General features: G+C 45.4%; 1 protein-coding gene across 1 annotated transcript in view; it reads right to left on the reverse strand.

Annotated features, from left to right (window-relative positions):
- The window catches only part of IRF2 (interferon regulatory factor 2), a 44,032-nt gene extending 37,048 nt beyond the window's left edge, over nt 1-6,984 (reverse strand). Inside the window, exons 1-2 of the mRNA XM_008053229.1 lie at nt 6,923-6,984; nt 3,553-3,645 (exon numbers count right to left, since the gene is read on the reverse strand). Coding sequence (XP_008051420.1) covers nt 3,553-3,639 — 87 coding nt within the window. The 5' untranslated portion in view covers nt 3,640-3,645; nt 6,923-6,984. The remainder of the gene's footprint in view (nt 1-3,552; nt 3,646-6,922) is intronic.
- Between the last annotated feature and the right edge of the window lie 11,525 nt (nt 6,985-18,509).

Below are 18,509 nucleotides of genomic sequence, written 5' to 3' on the forward strand. Positions count from 1 at the left end.
TATGAACTAACCCCCTCTTTTGCTCTTCCTAAGAATGTATTGGGTTGCATGGATTCTCTATTTGAGAGAGCCACATGACAACTGCCAACCTGTGTTCATAACCCTGATTATCTTAAGAGAACAAAAACTGGTCAGACGCGGTGGCTCACGCCCATAATCCCAGCACTTTGGGAAGCAGAGGTAAGAGGATTGCCTGAGCCCAGGGGTTCAACTTGGCAAGACCTCGTCTCTACAATAAATAAAAAAAATTAGCCCTGCGTGATGGCATGCACCTGCAGTTTCAGCTATTTGGAAAGTTAAGGCAGAAGGACTGCCTGAGCCCAGCAGGTAGAGGCTGCAGTAGCCGTGAGTGCCACTGCACTCCAGCCTGAGTGACAGAGTGAGACTACTACTCAAAAAATAAAAAAAATAAAAAGAAGAAAAACACAGCCACTAGTGTAGCTCCTCTTCAAGTACAAAACATTCGTTCTTGTCTTCCAGAACAATCCTTCTGGAGTGCCTCCTACTCACCAGGCGTGAGGCCAGCACTGAGCATGCCGTAATGATCTAGACAGCCACAGAACCTGTGCATGGGGCAGCCAGCCTAGAGCTCCTCACCACAAACACAAACACATCCTGAGGACTGACAGAGGCAGAGTGAGTTGCAAAGTCCCACGGACTGTGTTTTCCAAGAGTCACAACTGCCTTCTATGGGAAAAGAGACTTTGGAATGACCCTAAACCACTCAAAATATAAACAGGGATTCCTAGGCAGAATGCCTGTGAATGGAAAGGAAATAACAGTAGGCTCTCAGTGAAGTACGCAAGTGGACAGATGAACAACACTAAGTTAGCAGAAACATGTAAAAGATCCCCTGTGGGAGTGGAGGCATGGAGAGAAAAGATCCTGACCCCTCCTGAGGCCTGCAGTGACAGTGATGACAATACCCATGTACACGCCCAGGCTCCAGTGGGACGCCCGCTGGACAGGGCCCATGGGCCAACCATGCCAGTGTGGTGCTGAGAGGCAGTCACGGGCACACTCTCCTTCACCTGCCTGGCTCATACTCAGCTCCAGCAGAGGAGCCTGGGAAGATGGCAGACAGGCCTCCTTTCCTTCTATGCCTTGGGAAGAGAACTCTAGAGCTAAGAGCTGGATGATGAAAGCCAGCAGGTAACGGTCACCTGAAAGGGTTTGAGTGTTCCTTTACACCAAGAGAAATCCATTTGCTTTCTAGTCCTGTATCAGAAAAACAGGGACCAAGAGGATGAAAGAAAGCATCTCAGTGGAGAGTCCCAGCAAGGAAACAACCCTTAGAGGGCCGTCAGGACAAATTCCACAAACCGGGTGGCTTACAACAACAGAAAGGTATTCTACCACAGTTCTGGAGGCCAGAATTCTATAATCAAAGTGTCGGCGGGGCTGCATTTCTTTAAAAGGCTCCAGGGAAGAGTCCTTCCTTGCCTCTTCTAGCTTCTGATGCTCCCAGAGCCCCTTGGCTTGTGGCTGCATCACTCCAGTCCCTGCCTCAGTCTTCACATGGCTTTCTTTCTATATGCGTGTCTACTCTTCTTCTGTCCCTTATAAAGATACTTGTCACTGGCTTTAGGGCCCCACCAGATGATCCAGGATGATTTCATCTTGAGGGCCTTAACGGCATTTACAAAAACTTTTTCCGAATAAGGTAAAGCCACAGGTGCCAGCGGTTAGGATGTGGACATATGTTTGGGGTGGGGACACGAGGTTGATCTACTACAGAGGACAACTAACTGAAGCATGTCAAGTGCCTCGCTGAGGCAGGAGGCGGGATGGCACTGTCTGTCCTCCACAGCATCAAGCCAACCCAAACTGGCGGATGTGTTAAAAAGAAACCAAAAGCAAAAACAGACAACTCACTTCTCCTCAGAATTCAGAAGCATTTGCTTTACTCTCCCACTCTAAATCAAAAAAGGCAATGTTATCTTGTTTTTCAAAACTGAATCCTACTTAACCTCTCTGTGCCTCAGTTACCCTATCTGTAAAACGGAAAATCTAACAGTGCCTTCTGCACAGTGGTGATGATGTGAGTTAAAGCATGGACCTCGCTTAGAAGAGGACTTGGCACACAGTAGGTGCTTAGTAAATGTTAGCTTTCATCATTGCTATTTACTACCCTGTCTCCTCTTCTGTTCTGTCATCTCCTCTTTCCTCACCCCTCCATTGTGCCCTTGCTAACTCAGCAGGTGAAGGAGCAACCCGATTTCTTGTTTGTTTCTTTTCAAGAGGCTAACTACACATCAAAATCTAAAATCTTTAGCTCTAGCAGGCATCTGAGGATATACTGTTTGTCACAAGACCTTACGATAATGATAGATCACTTAAAATAACCATACAGTTTATTTAAATAATTTCTATTCACTTTATACCTCACCATGTTTGAGAAAGGACTCAAACAGATGAATTCAATACCCATGGAATTAAAAATCAGTGTATGAGGTGAAAAGAACAAAAAGAAATAAGATTTGAGAGATATCTGAAAAGATAAAATAAAGCCAGGAGTGATCACAGTGAACCAAAAAGAAAAAAAGACAAATCCATGCTGCAATACTGTCCACTTGCTAGAAGCAGGCCACAGTCTACAATCTGGCTCTAAGTTCTTGTACCTGATATGAAGATAAAGCCTGACCAGTAAGTTATTCACCGTGTGCTTAAGATTAAACAAGAAAAGAGGAGGGGGTGGAGGAGAGGAAAAAGGCATTTGCTCAGAAGAATCACCACAATTCCTAGTAAGAGGAGGAAAACTTCTCCCATGGGTCTCCTCAAAGAAGGAACGGTGCATTATATTTAGTTGCTTTTCTAGATTACATGCTACTAGAAATTTTTAAAAATTATTTTTACTTACATTATTTCATTCTGCTTCACCCTGAACAGCTAGGATCAATCAAATTGAGAGTTTTGAGGTTAAAGTAAGGGAGTGTTTAAACTTATGTTGAGGACACAATGACTTCTTTTGCAGGACAGGTGGGAACAAATGGTTTCATGAGCGAGGTACAAAGAATAGTTTTTTTAAAAGACAAAATGAAAGTTTTCTTTAAATAGATCTCATTGAGAAGAAAAGCAACATGCTCCATTCTCAACAGACAATCCTGGAGTTCCCGTGTCCTCGAGTCCCGGAAAGCCAGGGACAGCAAGGCAGGGATGTGGAGAAGGAAGAGGGTAAGAATCGCTGCAGAAAAACACAGCAAGGAGCTTCCCAAAAGCAGTCACCCAAACACTGAAAGTGAGCTGACACTGGTGACTCGAGGTTGAGGCTAGAGGTCCGAGAAGATCATAAAAATCCTTTTGATACGATAACTTGCTGTTTCATGATCATTTTTGATTGGCTGGTTTTTGCAATGTATATGCTTAAGATTTTAAACATAAATAACAATTTTACTTTTAGCGGGCCGCATGGGCATGTCTCTCTCTTTCTCTGTGTTCCTTTCTCTGTCTCTCTGTCTCTGTCTCTGTCTCTCTCTCTCTCTCTCTCTCTCTCACACACACACACACACACACACACACACACACACACACACACACCCCTGATGCACTCACCTTGTTGAGCCACTTTAGCCCAGGTATTGTGTTGGAATTGATCTGCTCCTCCAGCCACGGGCGCATGCGCATTCTCTCCACTGGCATGGTGCCCTGTGCAAAAAAGAAACGTACATCAGGCATGACTGCTACTGACTGTTGGATCTGCACTGCAGAGCTCTCCCCACTGCCTGACCCTTTCCCATCTTCCCTTTCTGTGGGGAGGGCGGGGGGGAAGTCAGGGGCGTGCCCTGGAGCCCCCTGCCTCTGCTCACCCTCCCGCGCATCCCAGGGGCTGGCTAGGGGGAACAGGACGGCTCCGGTCTGCCTGTTCTTGAAGCCAGCTCGCTGCTGACAGGGTCCTATGCACACAAGGGGCCTGGACCCGCAGAAACCCAGCGGGCTGGAGAACCCAGGCATCTCCCAGCGACTTGCACAAAGCTAGGCTTTACCTACTTCTCCCCTGGCTGCGCTCACAGCGGAACCCTTTGAGGTGACCGGCACTCAGAGCCTAATAATACTTTCAGGTAGTATTCCTCCAAAAGTCAAGGGTGGGCAGAACAAGACAGGTGTGGGAAAGAGTTATGATAACCAACTCATATCTTCTAGACATTTGGGTTACACAAACACATGAACCCCCAATATTGACACTCAAAGCACTAAAGGAATCCATGAATTTGGTTCCCTCAAGTCTTTCACCAGCTAGCCATTCCCTCCTGACTTATTCTCTCTACTTCCGGAGCTCACCTGCATCCTACTCTGGTCTTGCTTCCACTTTTGCCTGAAAGCACTCTCACTCCTCCCTCCAGCATCTTTCTTCAACGCCACTCTCCCCTGTTACCTGTCATGGTCGCCCCTGCTTTCTTTACCTTACTGTCTCTTCGAAAATCATCTCTGACCATCTTGCTTCCATCAGCCCACACAATGCTCCCCTGCCTTCCAGATGCCTGTCTAAGTCAGTCTTTCCCTTGTCCATCCAGCGTGGATTCAACAACAAAGTATCTTCCAAACTGTCTCCATCCTATTCACACCTAAATGTACGTTGACTCTGGGATCAAACAAAAGTCAATGCCCATTCAAGCCTCCATTCCACAGGACTTCATAGTGTGATGCTAGACTCCTCTTTTCAACTCTAACCTGTCTCTTCCTTCTGTAACTCATTTGCTCCAAAAATGAACTCTGACAATTTTTTTTTTTTTTTTTTGAGTTGGAGTCTCACTCGGTCACCCAGACTGGAGTGCAGTGGCCGCTCCCGGCCACCGCAGCCTCGACCTGCTGGGCTCCGGCGATCCTTCTGCCTCAGCCTTCTGAGTAGCCGGAACTACAGGCGCGCGCTACCACGCCCGGCTGATTTTTTGATTTATTATAGAGATGAGGTCTCGCTGCCCAGGCGGGTCTTGAACCCGCGGGCTCAGGCAATCTACTCACCTCAGCCTCCCAAAGGCGCGGGATTACAGGCTGAGCCACCGAGCCCGGCTGGGCTCTGACAATTTTGTTCAGATAAATGTGGGCTGAGATGATCAACGCTTCAATAACTCTCTCTTCTGCTTGCCACGGCATCCTCTTTCCTCTGAGCTCTGCCCTGCTCATGCCAGGGCACAAGTGTCAGTATGTGAACTCCGAAGGCCACGTACTGCCTTCAGTGGCTGTGGGAGCCACCCGCCTTTTCCTTATATTCCCCTCGTGGTTTGGGTCCCCCCATTGTTGCAGACACCTCCTCCTCCCTGCTCACACCACGCCCTCTGCTCCTCTTGCCCTAACCTCCATCCTCTACCCTCCTTCTCCCCAAGGCCTTGACAGACCACTCCCCTGCAGTAATCCCTCCTCCTCCAGCTCCCAACCATGCTCATCTGAAAATCCCACAATGCTTTAGGGCAGCTGTTCTAAGTAACGTCTTCCGTCGTATCCCTTGCCCTGCCCATTCACAGCTCAGCTACGCACACTCTTCCTAACCAAACTGTAATTCTTTGAGAGGAGGAGCTTCACCTCTTCTGGGTCTTCGAGTGATCCTACAAAGCCCAAAGGCTAGCCCCTGAGGGTTGTGCTGAAGTGCCCTCTAGGGTTCCTAAGCTTGGAAGGCTGTGATGCGCCTTCTGGAGAAAATCTGTGTTTTATATGAGCTTCACTTAGACACAAGCTGCAGTGCTGTTGGCCCTGAGTTCAATGCTAATCAGCCAAAAACCAATATTAAGAAGGTGTCTCTAGACAGAAAACACATAAAACAAGGTTACGTATTGACCAGTTGATGAAAATGTGGCCAGAGGTTCATAGGAAATGATGTTTTTATAAGAAGGAAATGTGGGCAGACATGCACAGAAGAACATCGTGTGAAGACACACAGAAGGAGGCCACGTGAAGACAGGAGATGGACGTGAGATGCTGCAGTCAAGCTGCAGCTGGCAAAAAAAAAAAAAAAGAGCCTGTCCCTGGGTGGACAAGACAAGCTAGAGGCCAGGCTGGCCCTGCAGGGCCTGCAAGACACTGCCAGGGGTTCTGGTTAACATTCTAAGACCAAAGAGAAAACTGAAGGATTTAAGCGAATGAATGGCCAGTTTTGTCAGAATAAAGAGAAGATCACGGCCAGTGCTCCACCAACTTCCATGTGAACCGGAAGCTCCAGTCAGTACTTCCAGGCCACCATGGGATCCCACATTCCTAACAAGCTCCTGGGTCCTTTGGCCTCCCTCTGAGAAGTGAGGTGCTAGGTAGTGCTTCATTATTAAAGATTGTTGCCTGGATCTCCTGTCCTCCAGCAGCCTCTCCTCCTGGCCATCAGACAGACTCCCCATGTGTCTGTGTGCCAGCTCTCACCACATCACCCAAGCGCTGGTCCAGCCCTGACATACCACACCTGAGGATTCAGCTTGGCCATACCTCAAACATGTAGAAACATTTTCCAAATCTTGAATCAGGGCTGTTATTAATTATAAGTGGATTTTTAGAAAAAGCAAACAGAGCAGGTATTTTATCAGAGTAGGAAAACTCTTATGAAGGCTTTACTTATTCCAGGTTTGTTTGTTTTTTTTAATAGTTAGGACATCTCCGATAATAAACAATGACAAACAAACCCATTTACTTGAAGGCATTTCCCCTTTTTGCCTTGACTTTATACCTCGATCCATCTCCCACACACTGAGCTAGTAATCAATTACCAGGGTCTTGACACATGACACAGAATAAAACATTTACTATTTGACATAGATTTCTCATGACTACTGAAGGGTGAGCACACATTCTTATTTCTGTGAAAGGAAGTAAAAGAGGAATTCTACATTGAGCCTAGAACCCAGAAACTGATCATTTAACTAAACGCTAAAAACAGATTATATTTCCAGAGACCAAAAGACTGAGATGACAGGCCAGAGGGTCAGAGGACTGCAAAGATGCTTACCGGGACACGTTTCCTAGTTTCCACTATCAAATTCAAGGTGACATGTTGGTCTTCTTTCTGCAAGGCAAGTCTCCCACGGGCACTAACAACTCAGCTCATGAGAAACTTGAACAGAGTTGGAGAAGGCAGGTAACGGAGTGGAGAAGACGGCAGGAGGGCTATTTTTGCCTAAGAGAACCAAAATGCACAGAAATCAGGACGCTCACGTCCCAGCCCTGCCTCTGTCATTGCTGGTGTGTGTCCTTGGGCTAGTCACTCCATCTTTCTGGTCCCTTTTGATCATCTAGAGAAGAACGAGACATTTCAAAAAGATGATTTCTGGGGTTATCTAGGATGCTATGAATCCTTTTGTACATGAAGGCTAGTCATTTGATTTATCTTTTTTGTGAGCATCTATTCTTTTACACCGGGTTGTTTTTCAAAGTAAAATGCTAAAATTTTATGGTTCTATAAACCTAAAATATGAGCAACCTGTACTTCAAAGGAAGTAAAGAGTTGAGGCATCTGCCCTGGAGCCTGACAAAATGCGCTTTGTTGAATCACCAATCATTATACCTTTGAGATCTGGGGTTGGGCCCAGCTTCAAAACCATGGCATCTGGCGATAAATCGATTCAGCACATGGTGAGTACTAAGGATATCACTGGTGCCAGGGCTGCTGCATAAAGGCATGCAAGCTATTCGCTGTGATTCATATGACATGAATGGTCTCCCATGAAGTTGATGATGCTATGGCTCTGAATAGTGCCACTAACAGTGAGGTTGAATTTTCACTGAATTAACTGAGGAATAGCCTTGGAATGTAACAGCAATGGCTACCATTTATTGAGCACTTACTATAAACCAGGCACTAAAACTATGAATTTCTTGCTGGGCACGGTGGGGCACACCTGTAGTCACAGCAACTCAGAAGGCTAAGGCAGGAGGATCACATGAGCTCAAGAGTTCAAGGCTGTACTGCTCTATGATCACGCTTGTGAATAACCACCGCACTCCAGCCTGGGCAACATAATGAGACTCGGTCTCTAAAAATAATAATTTAAAAAGCCTAACATTTTCTATGAGTTTTGTCATTTGACTCTTACAACCCGAGGAGTTAGGGACTTTATTATCCTTTATGACTTGCTAGTAAGTGGGGAGCCCAGACTCTCATTTAGATTCAGGCCTATCTGACATGAAAATCCCTGGCTTATAGACCCTAACCTCTGCTTTCATCTGACTTCAGAAAGTTTTCAGTTATGATGACCTCTTAATTGTTCTACTAACTGAGCCTTTTCCAACTCTTCTCTGTCCTGCATACCACTGACATATTCATCTTCCTAAAATACCACTTTAATCATGTTAATTCTCTATTCCAGAGACTTCGAAATGTCTCTGCTGAATGAAGATAATAAACTCCTTGGCTGAGAGGGGGCTGGTGCTTCTGTTAAGAGCGTAATAGGTCATTCAGATCTAATTTCTCTGCTGAATAACTAAGAAACATGGACAAAATATATATTTTTAAAACTGTTTAAAAGCATCAGAGAGCTAATAATGTAGTGAAAAATTAGAAGGACAAGATCTGGAAGAAAAAGAAAAACTAGAAAGATAAAAGCCTGACATGTAGGGTTGCTCTTCTAGCCCAGGGGCCTCTGCAGATCACTGCAGAGGAGGCCATGGGGCTTTAAAGCTAAGCAGAGTTTCTGACACATTCAGGTAACTAGCGGGACAAAAATTGAAGATCAGGACCCAGCTAGGAAAAGGGGGTCCCGGAGACACTACCCCCTCTAACTTCATAAGTGAGATAATTAAGTGGAAATAGACTAATATCAAAGACTGAAGCCCAGCTTTGAATCATCTCAATCCCTGATCAGATTAAAAGGACCTGGAACTGCCAGAAGTAAATGTAAATCCTATCTTGAGGAAGATAACATTATCCTAGGGTAGTTATTATTTCTGGAACTTTTCATATACAATCGCCAGCATTTAATCAATGCAGCTAGTAATACGAAGATACGAGGCAACAAAATAAAAACCCAAGGGAAATCACAGAAAGTAGAAACAGAGCCATAGGGATACAGATGCAGGTGGTACACAGATATGATGGATACACACTAATGTGTTCAGATGTAGTCTTTAAAGCATCTATGCCTGATATGTTAAAGGAAATAAAAGACAATATGGAAATTTGGGCAGCAAAGTGAAAACTATAAAAATGGAAAATCTAGATGTAAAGGATTAAGAACTAGGCCAGGCATGGTAGCTCATGCCTGTAATCACAGCACTTTGGGAGGCCCAGGCAGGAGGATTGATTGAGGTCAAAAGTTCAAGATCATCCTAGGCAACCTAGCAAGACCTGGTCTCAACAACAAAAAAAATCCCCAAACTGGTGGGATGTGTGCCTACAGTGCCAGCTACATGAAGGCTGAGGCAGGAAGATTGCTTGAGCCCAAGAGTTTGAGGCTGTGGCAAGCCATGATCTTGCCACTGCACTCCAGCTTGGGTAACAGAGTAAGACACCAATGCAAAAAACACAACAAAATAAACTTCAACAGATGGATTTAACAATAGACTAGACACCACTAAGAAAAACAGGGGAACCAGATGATAGATCAAAAGAAATACACAGAATGAAGCAATGAGAGACAAAATGGTGGGAAAAGTAAAAAGGAGCATTTGGGGAAAACACTGAAAAGGTCTAAAATATGGGTAATCTGGAGTTCCACAAAGTCAAGAGAAAGAATGAAGCAGAATCAATTATGAAGCAACAATAGCTACAGATTTAAGAATCAAGGCAAACCCCAAATGGACAAATACAAACAAAACCACACCTAGGCACACTTGCTGAAAACCAAAAACATAGATAAAAATAATAAAAACAGCCAGAGGAAAAAAAACAGACTAATTACCTTCAACCGCCCCTCCCCCATAAAATACGTTAGACAGACAGTGACAACTAAACAGAAATGGTTGATGACAAAAGACAATGTAAAGATGTCTTTAAAGAACTAGGAGAAAATAACTTCTACTTTAGAATTTTACATCTAGATAATATTTACTTCAAGAATAAAGATAAAATAAAGGCATTTTCACTTAGAGAAAAACTCAGAGGATTGTCTGTCTATACTGCTACGGTTCATCAGCTCACAGCCACAGAGTCATGGGAGATGGGTCTACACTGGGCAAGAGTGAAGGTGAAGGGATGAGCGCTCGGTTACGAAGAACAGGGCTTTAGTGGCTGACACGGAGGCCAACCCCAGCATTGCTCTGCCCCATTTCTTCTGCAGCTGCATAGTTTATTAAAAGTACCTATGAGGGCTCTAGTCACCTAATAGCCTTTCCCACACAGCCATGTGTCGTCCTCTTTTGTCAACCGACAGAAACGTTAGCTTCCCAACGAAAGCTAGCTCAAATCTATTTCCATTCATCAGATTCTCTCACAGTGCTAACCATTGGACGCTCTTGCCCCATGGCATATGTGGTCTTAGTACTCAGTCTCCCAGGATACCAGCAAATATTATTTAAACACCTATGACTACAAGGAGCTGTGCTTAGTGCTATGGAGTTCAAAGATGTGTAAGACATGATCATTACCCTCAAGGAATCAATAAGTCCACTGGGGATGTGAGACGTAAATCATATCAGCTAACTTATAATACCATAATTACAATAATAAAAGATTATGCAATAAAGATCAGAAGGCACTACGTGACTAATTGTCAACTAAGTCAACTCATTCATAAGGAAACACATAAATCATTAGTAAATGAGTTTGAAAGGGAAAGCTTTGTAGTAAAGGAAGAGTTTAATGGATGGGAAGCGTTGCTTAGGCAGAGAGAAGGTACCAGGCAAGTCACACAAGGTAAAAAGCTGGTATCTATGGTACAGCAGGATGGAGGGAGATGCATTTGCTGAAGTGGGCAGAGCAACTGCCCTGTGCACCAGCATAGATGGGGCTTCCTAAGAGTCAGCTGGCATGGAGAAGCAAGAACTAGTTATCTCACATCAATCACCTCTAACTCTCACAACAGCCCTAAACAGGTATGTAACACTATCTCCATTTTAGAGATGAGAAAAAGCAAAACCCAAAAAGTAACCCTCCCCACCCCCCCAAAAAAAAATAAATAAGAAAAATAAGAAAAGAAAATGTCCAGGTCACCCAAGCTTCTAGATGATAAGGAGCCAGGATTTGAACTCTGGCGAATCTCAAGTGCCCAGCTAGAGTCGGACTTGTTTACACAGGCTGCTGGAGATTTCTGAGTGCATGACTGGAGCAAAGCCTGGCTTCCACATCGTGAGCCAGGAAACACTCTCTCCAAGGCCAAATGGAGGGTGGGAGGTGAGTGAGAAACGGTTGCTTTGGCTCAGGATATGGGCTATGGGATTGTATGAAAAAACACAAGTGACAATCCACTTGTAGAAATAAAAGAGTCATGTTTAGTAGCCTTTTTTCCTGGGCACACAGTAGCCCTTCCCGAAATTGCAAGTTCCTCTTAACAGTTCCTTACACTGACTTCTGTGTGCCTTTTCAGCAAAAGTAAGAATTTCCATGCAAATTATGTGAACTGAGAGAAAACTGGAGTTGGACATTGAAAATTATCGTCATCATTATCTCCATCATTAAAAGCATTCCAGTGCTTATCAGGAGACAGGTACTAAGCCAAGTGCTTTTCAAGCATTATTTCATTCAATCTTCCAACAAGCTACATGAGGTACAGAATCTTATCTCCAATTCACGGATGAAAAAAAATGAAGCTACTTACCAAGCTTCACAACTATTAAGTGGTAAAGCAAAAATTCAAATCTAGATCCAAGACTTAGGGACCAGGAATTTTTTTTGTCTTATCCTACAATAATTTTGATAAGCAACTAAGTATGAGAATCCCTGCTACTTAATACCTATTAGCCCAATAGGCTTACAGATCCCAGATGTTTAATAAACATCTTCAACTGAGTCATGGAAGACAAGAGGCCAATGGTGAATAGGTTTCATCATTAATGGAATGTAAATGCTGATGAAGTTAACATTCTAAAATGCCTTTAAATACCACAAAATAAGTTTCCTATGCTGAGAGTCATCCAGTTTTGCATATGTGTCGTTCTACCTACAATTTTCCTATTAGGTGTGTTTTCTATATGCTTTCAGAAGATATTGTCATAGCTACTTCACAAAAATTACCCCGTATGATCCCAAGCTACTCTCTGCAACAGTGTGACTTCACCTCGAATAATGGCATGTGTTTAACATCACCACAACCATAAGCAGACAGAGAAACAGACTTGGGGCCTCCACCTGTGTGCTCACACCGATCTATCGCCAGTTTTTCGTACTGAGGGTGACCCAGTGGTCATCTTAGAAGACAATTCTCAATGCAGCCTAACGAAAATAAGAAAGAGTTCTTCATCCAGAGAGCAAGCCTTAAAAATATAGGTAACATGTTACGTCCATACAGATGTGCACTTCTCCCACAAGACTTCCAAGGACAGTGCCCTAAGCAGATACAAGAAACACGGTACAGGAACACAAATGGGAAAGCAGCTCAACCTCTCCATCCACCCTTTCTTCTTCTTTTTTTATAAATCAGAGATGAGGTCTCACTATGCTGCCCAGGCAGCGCTTGAACTCCTGGGCCCAAGCGATCCTCCTGCCTTGGCCTCCCAAAGTGCTGGCATTACGAGCATGAGCCGCCATGCCCAGTTTCTGTCCATCCTTTCTTGACTTCCCTGACCCATGAGTATTTCCCTGGCCACCAACCCATTGGCACTTTAGCCATCTAGGGGTGCAGTCTCCCTCTATCGTGTGGACCATCTGTGCTACCTGCTGCAGCCTGGTTCCGGGGGTCTTCCTCTCTCTCCTGTGCAGCTGAGGTGTCCCTATCCTGGCTACTTTCCCTCCAATCCACTTCCACATTCCACACAGTGAGGCCTATACTCACTGGGTGACTGCTGGGTACACAGTACCAGCTTCTGAAGTCTTCCATACTCACATGAGCAGCGAGGCTCCCTGCCCTCTCCCTAGAGCGTCCATTCTCTGGCCCCACACTCCTCCCCACAGAGGGCCCTGCCATCTCCCGCCAACACATGGGTCTCCTCACCTCCCTCTGGTTCTCTGCAGAAACTCATGATGGGCTGAATAACCTTAGGATAGATTTATGGTTTATCACCTCCTCAGAGCTTCTGAAGTCTCTGCTTTTGGTTGTTTTCTCCTCAGCTCCTATTCTCATTTCCGATTTCAGATCTCTCCCTCCTCACACTCCCTCACCACAGATGAACTGGCCTCCAACTTCATGGGAAACAGAGAAGCTGCTGGGCTTTTCCTTCTGACAGGGGGACAGATGCTGAGGCTGGTTTGGGGCCTACTGAGTTCAAGGTATCTTGGGAATATCCAAAAGGGGAGGTTGGATGGGCTGTTGGATATGCGAGGCTACAGCGCAGGAGAAAAGCCCAGCCTGAGAATGTCCAACCAGCTCTCTGAAGAACGTTCAAATGCCAGCTCTTCTAGAACACTTCACCTCAAGACATAGAGTTGCTCACCCCATCTCTTGAATTCACAAAACTCACTGCCTCTGACAGGTACTTAACATGCATCTTTCACTGCCTTGAAGTCACTATTTCATTTTTATGTGCTTTAATCCACTGAGACAAATGCTCCTTTCAAGTTGGTAACCCACACTAATGCCACATGTGTTAAACGTAAGCCAGATAGTCTTGTACTCTGTACCCAGCAGGCACTCAATACGTGCAGACCAGCGCTATCCTGTAGACATTCTGCAGCAACAGACTTGTTATATAGCTGGGCAGTCCAACAAGGTGGCCGCTAGCCACATGGCTACTGGAATGTGGCTAGCATGAATGAGGAAACCTTTGTCACCAACAGTGGAAACACAGTTTCAAGGCTGGTTCTAATCTTTCCAAATCACAGTGAGAGGTCAGATGTCCGTTGGAAAGAAAATACCTGCTTGCGACATCCCTGTAGTGTTCCTGACACTGAAACTGTTCTGTTTTGAGGAAAGTTTAGTTTTCAAAATCCTGACGCACACTCCACGGGCTTAATCACCTTTTGGAACACAACCTGTTGGCAAGTGGGGTAGTTTCTGTATGAATAACTGATCCAGGTCTAGAACTGCAAGCCCTTGAAAACAGCTGGCAAGTACAGCATCCCACAATCTCCCAGAAGGACATTAGCAGTAGTTACTAAGTATTAAGTACATCACGGTGTTAGACAAGTTCTAAGCATGTTAGGAGTATTAGCTCACTTGATTCATAACAACCCTGTAAGATAGGTACTACTAGCCGGGCTCGGTGGCTCAGCCTGTAATCCTGCGCCTTGGGAGGCTGAGGTGAGTGGATTGCCTGAGCCCGCGGGTTCAAGACCCACCTGGGCAACTTGGCGAGACCTCATCTCTACAATAAATCAAAAATCAGCCGGGCGTGGTAGTGTGCACCTGTAATTCTGGCTACTCAGAAGGCTGAGGCGGAAGGATCCCCAGAGCCCAGGAGGTCGAGGCTGCGGTGGCCGGGAGCGGCCACTGCACTCCAGTCTGGGCGACAGAGTGAGACTCCAACTCAAAAAATAAAAATAAAAATAAAAAGATAGGTACTACTATAGTCCCACTTTATGGATGAAGAAACAGATGCATAAAGTTATGTAAATTGCCTAAAGCCACGGAGCTACTGAGTGACAGAGCTCGGATGTGAACAGGAGCCTTAGGTCCTGACTTAGTCTCTGGATTTGAGGCCCACACATGCAAACCAAACTGGGTTCATCTGAAGGGGCACAGAAGGTCCAAGGCTACTGTCTGGCCCAGCATCTGTGTGCAGAAGGGGCCAGAGCCAGGGCCAAGGGAGTCCCACAACCAGGCAAGCCCTGTGCAAGCTCTGGGGTTGGACCTGGTACACAGGAAGCAGTTTCCCAACCTCCTTTGCCCAGCCCCCTTTCAAGTTCACACTTCCTGTCCTGCTTAGTACCTTCCGGGCAAGTGGGGCTCAAACAAAACACACTGCATATCCTGGCCAACCAGGGCTTTCTTTTTTGTAGTTTGTACTAGAACAATATTCTCCCACTCCCATACTCCAAAATAGCAACAGCTTTCCACCCTCCAACTCATGCCCTCTTTAAGAAAGGAACAAGAGAACCAGGGGGGCTTTTTTCCCTTTGCATCACTTGGGAGTATTCTCCAGCTATTTCATTCGAGTTTCCGCTTTTGCCATAAAGCAGGGTCACGGGGGTCCTGAGAGGTCTTTTGAAGGCAACACGGGCCTGCCCAGCCCTATTACTGATGAACCTGAGAACTATTTCAGAAGTACAAGGTAGTCCCACAGAAGGCGAATGCTCCACTACCTCAATGTTAATTTCACATTCGTGTTTACTTAAGGCACTGAAAACCATGAAGGTACTAAGCAGTTTTAATGTTTGTCAATTTCCACGTCCTGGCATTTCAGGGCACGAAAAGCAGACAGGTGGCTCTGAGGTCATTTTACTTCCTTCTCTAAAACTGGTCTCATTTTCAGCACTGGGACCACTAAGGAGTGCAGAAGTCCCATGCCTGAAAACCCCACTTCAGGCTACTTAAATCGCTCAGCATCCTGTTTGTTCTTTACGTAACACTCAAGGCCAAGTACTTCTCCCTTGGCCTTTGGGAGACAGTTTTAAATCTACACATCCAAGAATGCTTTCCTGGACCAATGTCGATTCAACTATTACCACAACTCCTGTTGACATGACAGCCCTGGGAAATGTTTGAGTATTAATGACAATTAATCTTGTCTGACTCTTCATCTTCCTGGTGAGTGAGTGGGACCTCCACAGGGCTTATTCTTCTTTACCGTGGAGTAGGATGGTGGCCACAAAGCAGGGCACAGGATGGCACTCAAGGTCTGACAGCCACCATGACTCCAGGACACCCAAGGGGAGGGTGGAGACCAGGGAAGATCTGAGTGGCTCCTGTGTCTATCACAAGTGGGCAGAGAGTGAGCTTATGGCTGGTGCCACTTCTTTATCACTATACCTTACATGAGATGAGGACTGGGGACATGTGACCTTAAATGAGAAATCAACCTGCCATGCCCCTAAAAATCCAGAAGTCCCCTAGTGTCTGCCACCCTCTCCACAACTGTAGAAGCTGGTCAGGTCCAGCAGGGGGTCTCTGTCAGGCAACTATAGCCACTCCCCAGGGAACTGCTTCAGGAGTCAAATGCAGAGGGTAACAGAACTCAAGATCCTTATGTCTCAGTTTTTTCCATGGCAAAATGGGGACAGCTTCCTTAGGGTTTGTGGTAAGGATTAAACAAGATATGTAAAGTGCCTAGCCTAGTATCCAATCAATAGTTGATATTTAATATTAATAGTTTCTGCAGACACAAATTTATGGTCAAAGATGCCAAAAACATTGTTTATAATAGCAAACTAGACCAAAATACCAGACAGCAGGAAGATGTTTAAATAAAATATGGCAGAGTCAAATAATGGAATATGGAGACAACTGCCAGCCTCCCTTTCTGGACAAGGGATGATTCATGCCCTGGTCAGGATGAGGTGGGATGGTGAGAGTTTCAACACACTACTCAGAGCAGCATGCAATTTGAAACTTACGAATTGTTTATTTCTGGAATTTTCCATTTAATGTTTTTGGACGATGACTGACCATGAATAACTGCAACTGCTGAAACTACAACCATGGATAAGAGGGGTCAACTGTATAGAAGAATATTTAATTTGTGTAGGAATGCTCAGAACACCAAGTGAAAAAAGTGGGGGAGAAGGGGGCTTTTTAACTGTCGTCATGCAACAGAGGGTCATGCACAGACTCCCAGGGTGTCCTCCCCATGACCGTCAGGTCCCAGTGCTGACACACTGCTTTCTTTTCCCACAGCCCTGATGACACCACAGCTCACTTGTCCACAGGCTCTCTAGGTTTGCACTTACGGAACTCAGGGCCTGCTCCTGGCTGACAACTGCACCAAAAGACAGCTGTGTGACCCGGAACTAGGTCTCCACGGGTGGAGGGGGAGACATGCCCGAATAGTGAAGACGTTTCCTGAATGGCCCAGTGCTATCACATAAGTATTATCCCATGCTCACTCTAAGTCTTGAGTTTTTCAAGACAATCCTGTGTCAGCTGAGTGCCCTAATTTTAGGTCAGAAAATGAGAACAATATGGCAATGAAGAACATTCTTCTCAAAACAACTGAGTAAGCTTCCTTCTACCTTTCCTTCCTCCTCCTGCTCTTCCTTTAGGAAAAATTTGTCTGAAAGCCCAGCAGGGTGGATATACTCGGTTGAACAGTGTGCCCCAACACTCATGCCTACCCAGACCCTGTGAATGTGACCTTGGGAAATAAGGTCTTTGCAGATGTCATCATGTTAAAATGAAGTCCTACTAGATCCCCATGGACCTTAAATCTAATGTGAGCAGCATGTGGAGACAGAGACAGAGATTGGGATGACTTGTCCAAAGCCAAAGAAGCCCCAGAAGGAAGCAAACCGTCAACACCTTAATTTTAAACTTTTGGCCTCCAGAACTGTGAGAGAACAAATGTCCATTATTTTAAGCTGCCCAGTTTGTGGTAATTTGGGATGGCAGCCACAGGAACTAACAGAGGAGACACTGGGAGAGGGGGACAGTGGCAACCAGCGCGTGCTGGCATGAAATGGGCATGTGTCAGGGTGGTCACAGGCAGAGTGCCCTGGCGAGTAGAGTTTGGAAGCCCACGTAGGGCAGTGAGGATAGACCTGGAGGGAGACAGCAGTCCCCGGTAGGAGCAGAGGCCAGAGAGTGAGGTGTGGAGGGCATCCCCATTGTGGTGGACAGCCGTGGGGACATGAGTTGACAGACGCACAGGCCAAGGAAATGATATCACACACCAAAGATCATGGGGGGGCCAGGCTCTGACAACTGGAGAAGAAAGCTACAAATACAGGAAGAAGACCAGAATAAACTGAGATGTTGGATTAGAATAGGAGGAGTAGGTTTGAATTCAGTTTTCCACATACCTCAACCAACACATGTCAAAAAGCACACGTATGTCTGTGCATATATATAAATCATGCATGTATTCTCTAACCCTGTCTACTCAGAGGCCTGGGAGCAGCAATCCACCAACAGCAATGATCATGGCAGTGCCCAGTCTGAGTTTCTAAATGCCATCCTCCACTAAAAGGAAATTAGGGCTCCTTGAAGAAATGGCCAATTCCAGAGTTAGGGCAGGGAAAACAAAAGACTCCACCAGAAAGGTTCCTTCCTCATTTGGGTCAAAGCAAGGATGTACTCAAAATGTGATGGGAGCACATAAGAAAGAGAAGGCCGTCACACTGAAGGGGCTTCCCCTGACTACTTTTGAGACAATCTGAGTCTCCAGATAAATGACAGAAACGCATGCCCTCCACTGAACACAGTAGAAATCCATGAATAGGCAAATAGAGGATGAGAAACCTTTTCCATAAGATAGGATGCCAACAAATAAATGTAGAAAGAATAATGGAATCAGAAGATTGACATTCGGTAGCTATCCAAGTAGTAAGTATTCAGTCAAGAAACATAGTGGATGTCAAATAGTGGGTGAAAGGCTGACGAGAAATGGGATACTTAGCCCCAGAGTACCTCCCACGA

Source organism: Carlito syrichta, unplaced genomic scaffold (genome assembly GCF_000164805.1).
Source record: "Carlito syrichta isolate Samal-C Ts95f unplaced genomic scaffold, Tarsius_syrichta-2.0.1 Scaffold287973, whole genome shotgun sequence".
In the NCBI taxonomy this organism is placed as follows: domain Eukaryota; kingdom Metazoa; phylum Chordata; class Mammalia; order Primates; family Tarsiidae; genus Carlito; species Carlito syrichta.